The sequence below is a fragment of the Phacochoerus africanus genome, chromosome 8 (assembly GCF_016906955.1).
Source record: "Phacochoerus africanus isolate WHEZ1 chromosome 8, ROS_Pafr_v1, whole genome shotgun sequence".
NCBI classification, from domain to species: domain Eukaryota; kingdom Metazoa; phylum Chordata; class Mammalia; order Artiodactyla; family Suidae; genus Phacochoerus; species Phacochoerus africanus.
The window spans coordinates 74,497,642-74,514,971 of NC_062551.1; the positions used below are offsets into that span (position 1 = coordinate 74,497,642).

At 42.9% G+C, this 17,330-nt stretch overlaps 1 protein-coding gene across 8 annotated transcripts in view; it reads left to right on the forward strand.

Annotated features, from left to right (window-relative positions):
- Nucleotides 1–465: 465 nt before the first annotated feature.
- The window catches only part of DDI2 (DNA damage inducible 1 homolog 2), a 46,148-nt gene continuing 29,283 nt past the window's right edge, over nucleotides 466–17,330 (forward strand). For 4 of the 8 annotated variants that reach the window (XM_047791989.1, XM_047792002.1, XM_047792003.1 and 1 more), the window contains exons 1-4: nucleotides 466–839; nucleotides 8,639–8,768; nucleotides 12,335–12,571; nucleotides 15,590–15,716. In XM_047791989.1, coding sequence (XP_047647945.1) covers nucleotides 702–839; nucleotides 8,639–8,768; nucleotides 12,335–12,571; nucleotides 15,590–15,716 — 632 coding nt within the window. In that variant the 5' untranslated portion in view covers nucleotides 466–701. Of the gene's footprint in view, nucleotides 840–6,139; nucleotides 7,403–8,638; nucleotides 8,769–12,334; nucleotides 12,572–13,164; nucleotides 13,265–15,589; nucleotides 15,717–17,330 lie in introns of those variants that run through there. The other 4 variants (XM_047791990.1, XM_047791991.1, XM_047791992.1 and 1 more) reach the window with 4 other exon arrangements.

The window sequence follows — 17,330 nt, forward strand, 5'->3', positions numbered from 1 at the left end:
TTAAACCCTAAATTATCAGGACAAGATAAGACTAAATCTCTCAGACCTCAATTTTACTTCGGAAAATTTTGAGATCTAGTTACCAGCTTAAGAGTTGACTTAAGGGGCAAACACCTGTATTTTTACGCCTTTTTGTTGGCACATGGACACTTGCCAAAAGGCGCTCAATAAATGCCAGTTGGGTGAATAAAGGAGATTTTGGAGTCCTCCACCGAAGTCACGCATTAAATCAAGCAAATAATACTTTTTTCTTGCCCCGTATTCCCTCCGCTCTTCTCGCCCCGCTTCCCCTCCCACGCCCGCTCCAAGCCTCCCCGGCTACCCGCCTCCTCTTTCCAGCCCCGCCCCTCCCGGGCGCCGCGAAGCCGCGAAGGCGGAGCGGGGCAGGCAGGCTTTACGGCATCCGCGTTGCGGCGGGGCGGGGCGTCGAACGGTGGGCGCGCTTGGCGGCAGAGGTGGGAGGCAGGCCGGCAGGGAGGCAGGCAGGCAGACGGAGTCGCAGGCGCCTGGTGGTGGCCGTGCTTGCTGCTGAGGGCGGGAGGGAGTGAGTCACTGAGCGTGTGTGAGGGAGGGAAGGAGCGAGCGAGCGGGTGAGCGAGCAGCCCGCGCCGTCCGCCTGCAGCAGCAGCCAGGCCCTGCCGCCACCGCCACGCCGCCCTGCGCCGAGGCCGGGCCGAGCCGAGCTGGGTCGGGCCCGGGCCATGCTGCTCACCGTGTACTGTGTGCGGAGGGACCTCTCCGAGGTGACCTTTTCCCTCCAGGTCGACGCCGACTTCGAGCTGCACAACTTCCGCGCGCTGTGTGAGCTCGAGTCTGGCATCCCCGCAGCCGAGAGTCAGGTACGCCGGGCGGCGACCGGGGCCTCCCTCCGGAGCTAGCCCTCCCGATTCGGGGCCTCACGCCCTCCTTTTGCTAAGGGTGAGGAATTGGGAGGTGGAAGGGAAGCAGAATGGCCATTCCCAGCCCACCCCCGCATCCGGGAGGGAGCTGGAATCGGTAGCTGCCCCCACACACTCTGAGCGTGGGGTGGGGTGCTGGGGGAGGGAACGGAGAACCTGACCGCAGACGCACCCACTGCAGCCTTAGGGGCTCGTGGAGTGTTGGGCGACCCGCCCCACCTTCTGGCTCTTTGGCCCCTTCTCTAGTTTACCGAGTTCGAGGTGTCGTAGATCTAAGAAGAAGCCCTAGGTTTGCAAGAGTTCTTACATCCTGCTTCCCCAACCAGAAATACCAGTTTGGATCACCGTGGTAGATGTTCATCTGCTTTTTTGGAGAGTGCTCCTGTCTAAATAAACTTAATTTACCTTTAAACGTAGAGATTTGCGCTCTTAAGTGAAGAAGGAAAGTCTGCGACTTACACCACCTTGTTTTAAAGCGTTTAGAAATGCTCATTTCCCTACCACGTGCGTTTCCGGTTAAAAATTTTTTTTTCAAGTGATTAGTAATTATTAGTTCAACTGAAACTATTTTTCTGATCTCTTTCCTGGTAGTAGGCGAAAATACCTCTTTCTTTCAGGTCACAATTCGGACTTTGAGTCAATTCAAAGCGCAGTGCTTTATGAGGATATTTGTGTGATTTGGTTGTTTCATTTCCCTTACCCTACTGTAAAAAGTTCATATGCGCTTATGTTTTGAATACGCAAAGTAATTTATTCTCAGAATGCTCTGTGACTGCCACCAAACAGAATTGGTGACAATAACTCTGTGGCCTTCACATTAAGACATCTAAATCCTGACTTGGTAAGTGAGCCTTGGAAGATGCAGACTAAACCTTAAGAAAATTATATAAGTCCTCCAAGGCCCCAGAATGTAAATCTTGATTTCCTCCTGCAGTTATGAAATAGTTCCAAAAACTCTTGCCTAACTACACAGCTTGTTCTGCCCTGTGTTATGGTAAACAAATGTGTCAATATTTTGTTCAGAAATAAGTATGATTCCTTTACACTTTGAACTTTAGAACCTTGGCATAAGCTGAATATCAAAGAGTTCATTTCAGGGGACAAGGTGTCACTCATACTTCTGGCAAAAGGTGCAAAGACATTGGTAAAAGGGTTTTTTTTTTGCAACTTATATTAAAAATGAGTACACAAAAACTCAGGAACCAGTTTCTGTGCCACAGGTGGAAAAGAACAGTTTAAATAGGGAAAATGAACTCACATTTTTGATGGTGGCTTTTTCAACTGTCCACTTCCCTCTGGCTGTTCTGTTGCCCTGATTATAATCACCAGTTGATCGGGGAAATAAAAAATAAAAGTGTAAGTTGGTTTTGTTATTACTTGGACTTAAAGATTGTGATTTCTGTATTCTTGCATTTTTTGAGGTGGCTGTAGCCAAAAATTTAAAGAGGGTGTCTGATTGAAATAGGATTAATTGTATGGTCAAGACAAGCACTGTCCTGCCTGCTCTGAAGGTGAAGGATACCATTCTGATTGAACAATTAGGCTAGCTCCAAATTCTTTCTTACTCTTTAGGTCAAGGTTTTGGCATTCACTCCCTTCCCAAGCCAAATTAGCATATGGAAACCTCTACTCCAACTAGTGTTAAGCCTGTTTTACCTACAGGGTAAACAGCTCCTGTTTTTCAAGTTTGTTCTGTTGGCTCCATTGTAACCTAACACAGTATCTATTTTAAGATGTCTGGTGGTCGGTTTTCTTTCAGTTGCTTGCCCATCAGGCAGGAACAGGATCCACCCTAGACACTTGAGTCATTTCCTTTCACCAAATCATAATAGTAAACATCATTATAGTTTTTATGCACAAATATATCGTTTTCACTTGAGGGCTTCCTCCTCCCCCCACCTTTACCTCCCAGGGTTCTCCCATATTATTCATCTTCCTTTCCTCCCTCTCAGAGTTCTCCTGGTCGCTTGACCTCTTTCTTCTTAATGACCTTCTCTGTTCTCATTCCTTCACCTCCATTTCTAAAGGGATATATATTTTCTTAATTTTATGTTCCTGTCTATTCTTTCCTGTAATTGTACTGTTCAGACCACAGGTATCCCTCTGTGTATCCCCCTGAGCAAAATGTTTTGGAACCTGCATCATTGTGATGTGTATAATATGTGAACTAATGCCTGTGTAAGTACATGTGCATATGTATTACATATACAAAATAGCCAAACATCCATTACATTTTATACATAAAGTAACTCCTTAGATATATAGTAAAAAGACACAGGATAGAAGTTAAGGAAGGATGAATGACATTGGAAGTGAAGATTCTAGTATTTTCTCTTTTCTTCCACATTCTTGCATGTCTGCTCCACATGAAAGATCACTGGTTTATAATTCAGTCTTTTAACATCAGCATCAGTTGTGCATAAGGATACACTTGGAAAGGGTGTTAATTTTTAACAGCTCTAGTCTGATTATAGTAGTTATAATGCAATGATAACAAATTTAGAAACAGTTTCTACTTGCACATGTGATTAAAGCTGGGCATGTTCTATCTCTTAACACAAGTGTAGGCTTGGAAGCCAGGCATGGCCCTGTTTGATGCTTTGATGCAGACTTGGCTGAGGAATTTGAAACAATTATAAGAACTTAACCTCACTTGAAATTAATGTCTTTGCATTTTTGAAACATTGTTATAATTTACCCCTGTAGTGGCATGTGGTTTAAAAAAAAGGATGCAGAATGTGTAAGCACTCTCAAATGGAAAGCATATTTAAATGCCAAATAATAGCAATGGCTGTATCATCCTGGAAATGCAGCTCTGCACACAGCATGATCTGTGGTTTGTAAAACAGTATTTTAAACCAGTGGAAATGGAAATTTTCTATTGTAGCTGGTTTTGGCATGTTGTGTCTCCCCCTCCCCGCATTTTCATGTGTTTATTTTCTGATAAAGACTGCATATTCATTGTGCAATTTAAGTTACAGAATAAAGCTGAATGGTTTTCCAACTTAATATGAGTATCTGGTAATTTTCATGTGTTTATTTTCTGATAAACACTGCATATTCATTATAGAAAACATAGAAAAGATAAAGAAGAACACTATTATTATAACTGTAGTTTTCTTTCTAGTTATTTTTTCTAAGCTTTTTTTTCTTATATAAAGTATGTCTTTAAAATGTATGGCCTGAACTATATGAACAGTTTCATATCTTAATTCAGTCAGCACTGCATTGTCAGCATTTTTCCATAACACTTCAAATTCTCCCAATTTCTCATTTTAATGGCCACACAATATGCCATATAGATTACTGCAGTTTACTTAATAGTTTCCCTATTGCTAGACATTTGAATTGGGGAAAATTGGAAGCAGTTATGAGTAACATTTCCATGGCTATCTATATATTTAAGACTTGGTCCACATTTCTGATTATTTTCTCAGGATAAATTCTTAGATATGGAATTGCCAGGTCTTTTGAAAGGCTTTTAGTAACTCCTGCCAAATTGTCTTCCAAAAGGGTTGTAAAAGTCAAGCTATTCCATGGGATAGTTTGTATAGATCACTTGCATATCATGGGCTTTCAAATAATGGCAGATACTATTATGAAGCCATTCACCTGTAATTTCAAGGGTTTTGTGGCTGATTTATGATCGTTCATCCTAGAAATGTTAAGATTTCTGTTGACCAATTGAACGCTCTCATTCAGAAACCAGAAATCATTTGATGTCATGCTTAAAGATCCTGGAGGTGTATTAATTAATCTGTTAAATGTCGGTTAAGATTAACATTCAGTCTCTAGGGTGCCTCCTCTGGAGTAAGTACTAGCAGTTGTGCCAGTTTTGCAGGTTAAGACTTGTAGCTGTATAAGTTTTCCTGTTGTATGCTCTTAATAAGTGGCAGAACTTGAATTTTGAGCCTTCTAATCTTTGAGCTGAATATCATGAAATGTAGAGGCCTTCCAGTGCTGTTACCAAACTCATTTTGTTGTTGCTTTTGGCTGAACCTGGGAAGTTCCTGGGCCAGGAATCAAACCTATACCACAACAGTGACCCAAGCCACTGCAGTGATAGTGCCAGATCTTTACTTAACCTGCTGCCCTGCAGGGGAATTTTTTGTTTTGACTGGTAGACATTTGAAACCATTGGTCTACCAGATACTCATATTAAGTTGGAAAACCATTCACATTTCTTCTGTAACTTAAATTGCAGAATAATTGTCTTTTTTAGATTCTTTCGCCTGTTTTAACAACATTCCAAAACCCTCAGTTTTTTGTGGCAGTTATGATTTCGGCTAAGGTATTGTTTATCTCATACGTGTCCTTGGATTAGAATGGTATACACTTGCTGCTTTGTCAGTATGAAGAATGTTTATTCCTGGAGTTCCTGTTGTGGTGCAGTGGTTAACAAATCCGACTAGGAACCATGAGGTTGCAGGTTCAATCCCTGGCCTTGCTCAGTGGGTTAAGGATCTGGTGTTGCCGTGAGGTGTGGGTTGCAGATGTGGCTTCGATCGCACGTTGCTGTGGCTCTGGTGTAGGCTGGCGGGAGCGGCTCAAGAAAACACACACACACACACACAAAGAATGTTTATTCCTTACCCGCATTCTCCAGTCTAGTATTTCTAGGGAATTAAGCAGATAGCAGCCTTCCATATTTGATGGTAGTGGCTACCCGGATCTTGTATTTTTATTGTTAGATCAGGCTGTCTTCCTTTAAAAAAAAAAAGAAAAGTCTGCTGAGGAAAAACTGTTTAGCTGAACGGCGATGGAACGATGTATGGCATCTGTAAAATGTTGAGTCCCAAGAGCGAGGAGTTTTGTGCTCCTTTCTTCATGTTTGGGGCAAGGGATACATCGAGCAGTGGACGGTGTTTTGATCCCCCTGATGAGCAGAGGCCCTTAGTGGTGATGGGTGGCTTCATAGCTCTTGTAAAGGTCACCCAGCTAATTTACCAGGCTACTTTGGTCTTATTGTTGGGGAAGTTGCATGTGAGATTAGGAAGAGCGTGGTTGTTTTTTTTTTTTTTTTTGTCTTTTTGCCATTTCTTGGGCCGCTCCTGCGGCATATGGAGGTTCCCAGGCTAGGGGTCGAGACGGAGCTGTAGCCACCAGCCTACGCCAGAGCCACAGCAACGCGGGATCCGAGCCGCGTCTGCAACCTACACCACAGCTCATGGCAACGCCGGATCGTTGACCCACTGAGCAAGGGCAGGGACCGAACCCGCAACCTCACGGTTCCTAGTCGGGTTCATTAACCACTGCACCACGACGGGAACTCCAGAGCGTGGTTTTTTAAAGTCAGGCTGATGTTCCAATCCCAGTTTGCTCGATAGTTGGAGCCTCAGGTCGTTTAACTCTGTTTCCCTGTACGTAAAATGGGACAATTGATGTCTGCTTTATAAGATGATTATGAAACTTAAACGAGGGAATATGAGGATTAAGTAGGAGACTGAGAACCCAGTAAGACACTGGCTCTTAGCAGGAGCTCACTCGTGGTCGCCATCTGCTATTTTGATGTGGCTTTCCAAGTAGCATTTCCAGCCTGAAGAGAGTAAAGTGACCTTGAGAATGGGAGCACTGCAGTTCCTGTGAGTTTGATTCCTTATTGTAGATAAATAAATGCTCTCTTAGGAGTGCAGTTAGAATCTGTTGACTGATTGTGTACCTCTAAATATACTGATAGTTGAGCTTCCGACCCCGGAAAATGAAGGAGTAGGCCTCAGACCACTGATACATACATATGTGGCATTTCTCTTGGTGCCCACCTCAACCTGTGACATTTGTCACTTCAGACCTGAGTTTTTTCAAGCAATCCCACAAGTTATAATATATGACTCTTAGATTGTATCGGAAACCATCTGTGTTGATTCTGATAAACTTTTACTGTGAGATATATGCTTAAATAAGGGTGTGTGAATGGCTTAGTGGAATAACAGTTGCAATCGGTTGTAACATGTTTTAACTTTGCAGGTGAGGGTAAGAACTAACAATACTCTTTCTGATCCTGTATAGAATTTATAACTATAATTTGACCTACAGATTCTGCAAGTCAGTTTTTTGCTCATCCCTAGAAGTATTTGATTTTGGAAGGAACTAAAAATTCAGTTTCCTGTTCTATTTCTCATGTCAGTGCAAATTCTGAGAGCAGATTCTGAGATGACAGATCTTTTTTTCTTTCCAGTTTAAATCCTGTATTTTTCAGGTTCTATGTCAGGCAATCTTACTATGAGAGCTTTGAGGACACATGAGGAAACAGTATAAAATGGTAGTGTAGCAGAAAGACCTGGAAGGGACAGCTGTAATGCTTATCTAGCCCCAACTGCTTGCTTGACACATGGGAAATGTGAAGCCTGGACCAGCTGAGTGACGGGGGCCCTGTCAGAGCCAGGACAGAACTCAAGTTCCTCAGTTTGCCAGTGGCCTCGTGGCAAGTGAATCGTTAGGAAGAAAACCTTTCAAAGCCTGGGTTTATTCTGAATGCCCCTCTACGGAGTAGGTCATGATGCAGGGTAGGTCTTCTGTTCCTTCATGGTAAAATCATAGTTTGCCCTTTGTGTGTCCCTTTTCTTTCCACAGCACGTTGTTTCATCTATTTTTATGCTCTCAGGCTTTCTTCAGTGTTTGATTGCCCATCATAAAAACATTTTTATTAGTAGTACATCCCTGATCCTTTTTTCCATCTGTGCTTAATTGTTCTTTTTTTAATATCTTCCGCTTTTATCTTCCACTCATTAACTTAAGAGTGATGAAAGTTTGGGGATGGTTGAAGAGAAGGAAGAACTCAGGAAAGATGGTGTTTGGGAACCTTTAGACATGCCAGCTTGCAAGATCCTTTAAAAGAGGACACATCAGGATGGCATATGTGGCAGGCCAATTAGAGTTAACACTGTATCATATATTTGAAAGTTGCTAAGAGTAGATCTTTAAACTTCTCATCACAAGAAAAAAGTGTATAACCATCTGAGGTGATGGCTGTTACTGACACATTGTGGTGATTTCACAATGTATACATTATATCACATCATCAGGTTGTACAGCTAAAACTAATGCAGCGTTATTTGTCAATTATCGCTCACTAAAACTTAGGGGTAGGGAGTGACCGTATTATTGAATAGTATTGTAGTTCGCATACCCAGAGTAAATCATTCCCTCCCTGCTCAGTATTAAATCTAAAATTACTCACTTCCCACAGATTCATTTGTCTTTTAATTCAGCAAACACTTGGGCATTATTTATCTATCAGCCCTGTTCTAGGCATTTGGGATATGGTAGGAAAAAAACAAGTCCTTGTCTTTGAAGTAGGTTACATTTTAGTGGGGCAGAGATCCATAAGGAAATATTAAATGTGGGAGGTGAGGATGCACTTTAAATAAGGCCATTAGGGAAGGGCTCTGAGGAGGTAATGTTTGATCGGAGACTTTAAAAAAAAGAAGAAAAAAAAAAAAGACCCAGGAAAGAACATTCCTCAGGTAGAGAGAACAAGTGAAAACAGCCTGGAGGAGTACGTTGCTAGTATTGAGGAGCGGTAGTCAGGGTATGGGATGAGGCCGTGGGGGAGCCAGGGGTTGAGTTGTTTGGGCCTAGTAGTTGATGGGAAGGACTTTGGCTTTTATTTGAGGTGTGATGGGAAATTATTGGAGGGTTTAGAACAGGGAATGATGCTCTAGTGAAGAGGAAAACTGAAGTCTATTTTGTGCTGTGTTACTTGTCAGTGCTTTAATGTGTTACATCTTTCTTGGTTGTAGATTGTCTACGCTGAAAGACCTCTCACAGACAACCACAGATCCCTGGCTTCCTATGGCTTAAAAGATGGTGATGTTGTGATTTTACGACAGAAGGAAAATGCCGACCCTCGACCTTCGGTGCAGTTCCCAAGTAAGGCAGCTCGTAATGGTTCAGCAGTCCTGGCAAGTGTTAATAAATAGCATGGTTCAGGGTTTCAGATTCACCTTGGACTCAGACTACCAGGGTACAGTTCCTGACTCTGCCACTTGTTTGCTGTATAACTTTGGATAAGTTAAGTTCTCTAAGTCCATATCCTCACCTGCAAAATAGGTGCTGTAACTAACCCCATCTTCTAGAGTTGATGGGACAATAAGGCATGTAAAACTTGCAGGCCCTCAGTAAACGTTAGCATCTCTTGTCATCAGTGATCGTCTTATTCTCGGAAGGGCTTGAGAGGCTACTTATGCCTGACTTTTGCTACTTTGTGTCTGGCATTGACTGAGAGGCCTTTGTCCAGCACTTGCACCCAGAGTTCAAGTCACCTCATAACTCTGTTGTAGAGGAGAAGATACCTCTTGACAGTTTCTTATCATTAACAGATGTAAACAATGTCTTCAAAGTTACAGAGCTAATAAGTGAAGGCACAGGAATGAAAACTTGGTGCTTTTTCCATTACGCTGAGCCTTATGAACATTAAACAAATTCTAGTTGTTTTTCACAAGTTTTGTTAATCATGTTAAGGGGTGGGGGGTGATTATTTATCTTAGATGCTCCATTGGAGTAGGCATTTGTAATCTGGAGTCTGTGTATTGGGAGTTACGAGGTTTCTGTGTCCCTGAAATAGTGTGCAAAATTGTGTGTGTGGGAGTGTGCATTTGATGGAGAGAGTGGGTCCATAGCTTTCTTCAGATACTCAGAGGAGTTTATTACCTATAAAAGTTTATAAGATTCTGATGTAGAAATACTTGAAGAAACGTGTTCCTTTTTTTCCCCATTCCCTGCAATGTTCCAGTAGACTTTTTTAAACAGTGTTTGGTCCATAGGTCGCTTGGTTTTAAAGTTTATGGTAACGGCTGTTAGGTATCTGAGTTATGACAGGCTCTAGTTCAGAACACTGCTTCCATTCAGCCTGAAACGAGCTCTAAGAGCTCTAAGAGACCATCGAGCACTGTTCCTTTCAGATCTGGATTACATTATTCTCTTGGGGCTTCTGTTAAACTTTAGAAAGAGAAGTGGCTCAAATATGCCAATCAATAAAAACCGTACTTTGGTTAATTTGGTGAAATTTTTAGTTTTGGAGATTCACTGTTTTTTTGGGGGGAGGGGTTGGGGTTTTTTTTCTTTTTTGTTTTTTTTTTTTTTTGGTAGGGATAAGGGAGCCAGTAGATGGAGGGGCGGTGAGGCAAGGGGTCTGGCGTATAAGGTAAACAAGTTTCTCAAACTTGTTCTAAAGTGAATGTGCTCTCAAGATAAGTGTAGCAGAGTTGGAGATAAAAATTTCTCCACCCAAGGAAGGCCCACCCACATGTTCCACTAGTTGAGGAGAGATTAACTACTTCACAGAGATCATATTCACCTTTCCATTGGTTCAGAGTTCGTGTGTGTGTGTGTGTGTGTGTGTGTGTGTGTGTGTGTGTGTGTGTGTAGGAGTTCCCGTTGTGGCTCAGCGGTTAATGAATCCAACTAGAAACGATGAGGTTGCGGGTTCGATTCCTGGCCTTGCTCAGTGGGTTAAGGATCCAATGTCACCGTGAGCTGTGGTGTAGGTCGCAGACATGGCTTGGATCCTGCGTGGCTGTGGCTGTGGTTTAGCCCTGTGGCTACACCTCTGATTAGACCCCTAGCCTGGGAACCTGTCTGCTGCAGGTGTGGCCCTCAATAGACAAAAAGACAATACACACACACACACGTGCATACACACGTGCATACACATACTGCCAGCTCAGGTCTGTTTGAAGAAAGTGCCTATTGAACCCATGCTAAGAGGCAGAAGCCTTATGCCTTGAATTTAAGCAGTCCCCTTTTCTATTTGAGGTCCAGAAGGCATTAGGACAGCCCCAGACTTAGGGCAAGTATGGCCATCCAGATATATTTTGGGTTGAAGAAATGTGAATTTACTCAGCCCTAGCCTGTCATTCTAACTATACTTAGGGGTTTCTAGGGATTTTCTTGCCTTTAAAAAAAAAAAAGAAGAAGAAGAAGAAAAAAATTGGAGTTCCCATTGTGGCTTGGTAGTAATGAACCCAACCAGTATCCATAAGGACTCGGGTTCAATCCCTGGCCTCATTCAGTGGGTTAAAGAATCTGGCATTGCTGTGAGCTATGGTATAGATCACACACCTGTCTCAGATCTTGGCATTGCTGTGGCTGTGCCTTAGGCCGGCAGCTACAACTCTGATTCGACCCCTAGCCTGGGAACTTCCATATGCCGCAAGTGCGGCCATAAAAAGACAAAAATAATTTTTTTTTTTTGTTTGTTTTTAAATCTGAGTTCCTGCTGTGGCACAGTGGGTTAATGATCTGGTTTCCCTTTGTGAAGGCACAGTTCGATCCCCAGCCCGGCACAGTGTGTTAAGGATCCAGCATTGTTGTAGCTGTGGCATAGGTCACAGCTCCAGCTCAGATTCCATCCCTGGGTGGGGAGCCTCTATATACCTCAGGGGCAGCTGAAAGAAAAAATAAAAATACAACTCTTTTTTTCAGTAACAGCTTTATTGAGATATCATTTGCATACCATACAGTTTACTCATTTAAAGGTACAATTTAGTGCTTTTTAGTATATTCAGAGTTGTGCAACCACCTCTGTGATCAATTTTAGCGTGTTTTCATCATCTTTAAAAGAAACTCTGTACCCATTGGCAGTCATTTCCCATCTGCCCCTACGCCTCCTAGCCCTAGGCAACCATCAGTCTACCTTCTGCTTCTGTATTTTCCTTTTCTGAACATTTCATATAAATGGAATCATACAATGTGTGGGTCCCTTGGGTAAAGCTCCCTTTTATTTTCCCTTCGTTTTAATAAGGTCAGCTCACCCTAGAGTACGGAACCTGGGAGTGTGGCCTTTGATCCTGTCAGATCTTTTGGTTTATTCAGCACTGAGACCTTATGCAGCTTCCTTTTCTCTCCTGTGAAATGATTTCACCCGCTAGCTCCCTAGGGTAGGAGAAGAGTTAGCAGCGATGCACAGATGAAAGTGTAAATTCAGAGAACTAATGTGTAGCACAGACTCGTGGAAGTTAACATCTAGCATTTATGCTGTTCACTTGATATGTATAGTATTTCTTCACCCTAGGTTTCAGGGCTCTTTGAAGCATATGTCAAAGCAGACTAGAATTTTTCTTTAAGAACCACATCCAGATTTATGTGGTTATACTTGAGACTGACTTTGTGTGTGTGTGTGTGTGTTTTTTTTTTTTTTTAAGAAAAATAAGTAAAAACTTGTTATCCTGGGCTATTTTATGGGCCCAAAACTTGAGATTATTACCATTGTCTTTCTTACTCCTACTTCCCAACCCCCTGTTTTTCTATTCTTTGTTACCTATTCACTCTCAGACCACAGTCTTTATGTTTAAAGTCATCATGAGAAAGAGCCCGAGAGAGGGCATTCAGAATGTCTGCGACTGTTCAATACCATGTATATGCAAATCTCCTGTTTCCTTCACATTCTTGTTCTTATGGAGTCATTTGAAATAAACTGAATTGGTTTTCCCCAACAGACTTACCCCGAATAGACTTTCGTAGTATAGCTGTGCCTGGCACGTCAAACTCCCGGCAGCGCCAGCCGCAAGGAGTACAGCAGTCCCACTCATCTCCTGGAGAAATAGCTTCATCTCCTCAGGGCTTGGACAATCCAGCCTTGCTCCGAGACATGTTGCTGGCCAACCCGCATGAGCTGTCCCTGCTGAAGGAGCGCAATCCACCCCTGGCAGATGCTCTGCTCAGTGGAGATCTTGGTAAGCTTATCAAGTTGGAAGGCTCTCAGACCGACTTGAGGTCAGCACACGTGGAAACTCCAGCAGCTGTTGTGTTCAGCCCACTGTGTCACATGCCCTGTTGAATCAGGTGGTCTACGAGAGGTGCTGATGTCAAAGGCTGAGTTAATTGGCAATAGTGGCAGAATTTTAAGGCTACATAGAGTTCTGAAACCCAGCTCAACCAGCCCCCTGTGTTTACTTTTTTCTTTTTCTCCAAGTATTTTAGCAAAGAATAACTTAGGTACTGTTTTCTTTTGTTTTTTCCCTTTTTGGCTGCCCTGAGGCCCAGGCCAGGAATCAGATCTGAGCTGCTGTTGTAATACACGCTGCAGCTTTGGCAATGCCAGATCCTTTAACCCACTGTGCCGGGCTGGGGATTGAGCCTGCATCCTGACACTGCAGAGATGCTGTTGATCCCATTGTACCACAGTGGGAACTCCTGATATATATATATATATATATATATATATATATATATATTTTTTTAAATAGATGTATAGTTGATTGACAATATTGTGTTAGTTGCAGGTGTATAGCATAGTGATTCAGGTTTTGTGTTTCTTTTTTTGCAGGTACTGCAAGATATCTTGATATTTTAACCCGTTAGGCCCTCAAAGAGTACCACTTAACCAGCTGTTGCCAGTAAAAATGATTTTAATTCCAGGAAAAGAGGTCTAGTGCCATTAGTATTCTCATTGACCCCCAGTTTTTTTTTTTTTTTTTTTCATCGACTCCAAATTTAATGATAGTGGGCTGTCACCAGCAGTTTATTTGGAGCTATATTTGAGCCATTCTTGTATTTAACAGAACATTCTTTTTAGTCATCTTTATTATTATTATTATTACTATTATTATTTTGTCTTTTTGCTATTTCTTGGGCCGCTCCCGCGGCATATGGAGGTTCCCAGGCTAGGGGTCAAATCGGAGCTGTAGCCACCAGCCTACACCAGAGCCACAGCATTAGTCATCTTTATGAATAAAGTTTTATCTAAATTTCTCCAGTTTTCCTCCTGGGCTTATAATAAGCTTGAAAACATAACACACACTTAATAACTCACTCCTTTTTTTTAATTTTTTTTTGTCTTTTTTTTTTTTTTTTTTGCTATTTCTTTGGGCCGTTCCCACGGCATATGGAGGTTCCCAGGCTAGGGGTTGAATAAGAGCTGTAGCCACCGGCCTATGCCAGAGCCACAGCAACGCCAGATCTGAGCCGTGTCTGCAACCTACACCACAGCTCACGGCAACGCCGGATCCTTAACCCACTGAGCAAGGGCAGGGACCGAACCCGCAACCTCATGGTTCCTAGTCGGATTTGTTAACCACTGCGCCACAACGGGAACTCCAACTCACTCCTTTTTAAAAATTGAGGTAATATTTACCTGCAGAAACATATCTAGATTTTAAGTATATAGTTCATTGAGTGTGACAAACTCATGTAACCACCACCCCAATCAAAATATAGAGCACTCATGGAGTTTCCTGGTGGCCTAGTGATCAAGAATCTGGTGGTGTTGCTGCTGTGGTTCAGGTTTGATCCTTGACTTGGGAACTTCTGCATTGCTGCCAGCGTGGCCAAAAAATATATAACATTCCTCTCACTCCAGAAAGCTCTCCTTTGTTCTCTTCTAGACAGTTTCCTCCACTTACAGGTCGCCACTATTCTGATGCTTACGGTAGATGACCTTTGCCCAGTTTCGATCTTCATACAAATGGAGTTGTGTCATATGCCCATCCTTGTGCCAAGCTTCCTTCACTTAGTGTGATGTTTTAGATTCCTCCATGTTGTGGGTATTAGTAGTTCAAATGATCATTATCTTGGTTTCTTTCACTTCTTTTGCAATGTAGCTAATTGCCAAAGACCATGATGATAGCACTTTTATTTATTTATTTATTTTGCTCTCCAAGGCCACTCCCGCGGCATATGGAGGTTCCCGGGCTAGGGGTCGAATCGGTGCTGCGGCTGCCGGCCTACACCACAGCCACAGCAACGCAGGATCCGAGCCGTGTCTGCGACCTACACCACAGCTCACAGCAATGCCAGATCCTTAACCCACTGAGCAAGGCCAGGGATCGAACTTCGTCCTCTGGATACTATTTGAGTTCGCTAACCACTGAGCCACAACGGGAACTCCAGTGATAGCACTTTTACGTTTACATATTTGATTGTACCCACGTTAAAGAACTCGCAAATAAAGTGGTTCCTGTAACATAGATCTTAAAGCAAGCACTGTTTTCTCCTTGCTGATTTTCCTGCTTAGTATCCATCAGATAGTGCAGATAGGCGAACAGTAGCTTGCCTATGATTTTTGTGTTGTAAAGCGGAGGGTGTTGTAATAGGAAAACTGGACGAGGAAGTGGGAGTAGTAGTGCTCTGTTATTTCCGTCTAATAGGATAATGAGGGTGGAGTCATTTGCCTGCCACACTCAGGGTTATTCCCCACTGATTTGAATTGAAAAGTCATTATCTTGGAAAATATGTTTGCAAATACTTCATTTCTTTTACTTTTTTTTTTTTTAAATAAGGCCTTATTAAAATCTAAGGCCTTCTCCCCACCCCCACGGCATGTGGAAGTTGCTGGGCCAGGGATCACACCCAAGCCACAGCAGTGACAACACTGCATCTTTAACCGTTAGGCAACAGGGAATCCTGCAGTTATTTCTTTACACTAAATTTAGGTGAAGAAGTAGTCTTGCCTCAGAGAACAGAAGGTAAACATAATTGCTCATTTTAAACGATTTAGGGAGTTCCTTTGTGATGTAGCAGGTTAAGGATCCAGCATTGTCATTGCAGCATGTCAGGTCACTGCTGTGGCACAGGGTGGATTCCTAGCCCAGGAACTTCCACATGCCTCAGGTGTGAACCAAAAAAAAAAAGTTTTAGACATCCTTTCCGCATCTTTTACAGTTGTATTTTGAGATATTTTTCAATGTAGAAAAGTACTAATAAAGAGTGAAAATATAGTGGTTCTTAAGATTCTTTTCCCCCCCTTGTTGTAGAGAAATTTTCTAGGGTCCTGGTGGAGCAGCAGCAGGACCGAGCCCGGAGGGAACAGGAAAGGATTCGTCTCTTTTCTGCAGACCCTTTTGATCTTGAAGCTCAGGCAAAGATAGAAGAAGATATAAGGTAATGACCCCTTTGCCCAAAGAGCAAGATTTAGAGAATCCAGATTTCCCAAACTCCAGGCGATCTTCTATTAGTTGGGTGTCTGCTTTGAAGTAGATTCCTTATTTTGTATCTGAGATAGTAGCTCCAGTCTTCTTGTTTATTCTTTCCTCTTCCATTTTCCTCGCAGCTTGATTCATCATTACAAAGGTATAATAAAGACTCCCTGGCTAGCCCACAGCACATTATTAAGGCAGCTCCAGGTAGATGACCCCAGGACTGAGCAGCAGCCCCCAACTTGGTGAGACTGTAGGCTGCTACTCAGGCCAATTGGAATCTCTCCTTAGACATGATGCGGGAGCCCTGATTAAATCTAGGGCTTGGACATGATTGGATTACTGAGAACTGCACAAACAAGAACCTTCGAGTCCTTAGTCTGTTTCCTTCCTCAGTTCTTGTACTGGCCTCAGCAGATAAACTCACTGTAGGACTTGTTTCCCGCTCCATATTCTCTAATGCTATGCTTCTCACCTAGGGCAGCATGCAAGTCATATGAGAAACTTTATTTTATTTTATTTTTTTGTCTTTTTGCCATTTCTAGGGCTGCTCCCGCAGTATATGGAGGTTCCCAGGCTAGGGGTCGAATCAGAGCTGTAGCCACTGGCTTACACCAGAGCCACAGCAACTCTGGATCCGAGTCGCATCTGTAACCTACACCACAGCTCACGGCAATGCCGGATCCTTAATCCACTGAGCAAGGCCAGAGATTGAACCTGCAACCTCATGGTTCCTAGTTGGATTCGTTAACCACTGAGCCACGACGGGAACTCCCATATGAGAAACTTTAAAAAGTGCAGAAGCTTGGCCTTTACTCCTAAATCTGATGAATCAGAGTCTCAAGGGGTAGGGCCTAAGCAGATACATGTATGCTAATGCAACCTTGGTCCTATTACTGGTCACGAGCAAGATGCTATTCAGTCTCTTGAAGAAAAGAGCAGCTGCATTTAGTTTTGTTGCTAATTGTGAAAACCTTAGTGTAACTAAGAAAAACATAACTGTAATGATACTACTTTTAAGGGCCTAATGGCCATCTTTGTTTGCTTAAATGAAGCCTACCGTGGTCATTGTATTACACTGTCAACTTGAAAGTCAAATAAGGTTTTATTTCTCTGACTGCCTTTGAAATCAAAGAAATGTAAATATGCCAGAATCAGTCGACAGCCCTAAGCCTTTCACTTCTGTCCTTGTTGAATAAATGTTCCCATTAATTGCATCAGATACTAATAACTATCTTTGAGAAATGTCTCCATAGTCAAGTCTGTGCAGAGAAACAAGAGGATATTTGTGTTTTCTGACCTTGACCCCATTGCAGCTCTAAGGGAACCTGACATAACTCAAGAATAGTTGCATTGGAGCCAGGAAACGAGGGGGCGGGAGGGAGAGAAGAGAGACATCATCGCCAGGGCGAGACACCAGACTACTGGAGGAGAAGTGATGAAATGAGGCATATCCGTGTGGATCAGGTTTCTCCCCAGGCGTGAGGCAAAGGAACTGGGGCGCTGCATGCGTTCTTTTAAAGGAGGAAACCTTGCACCTGTAAGGTGACATAGGTAGTGCCTAGGATAACCAGAGTAG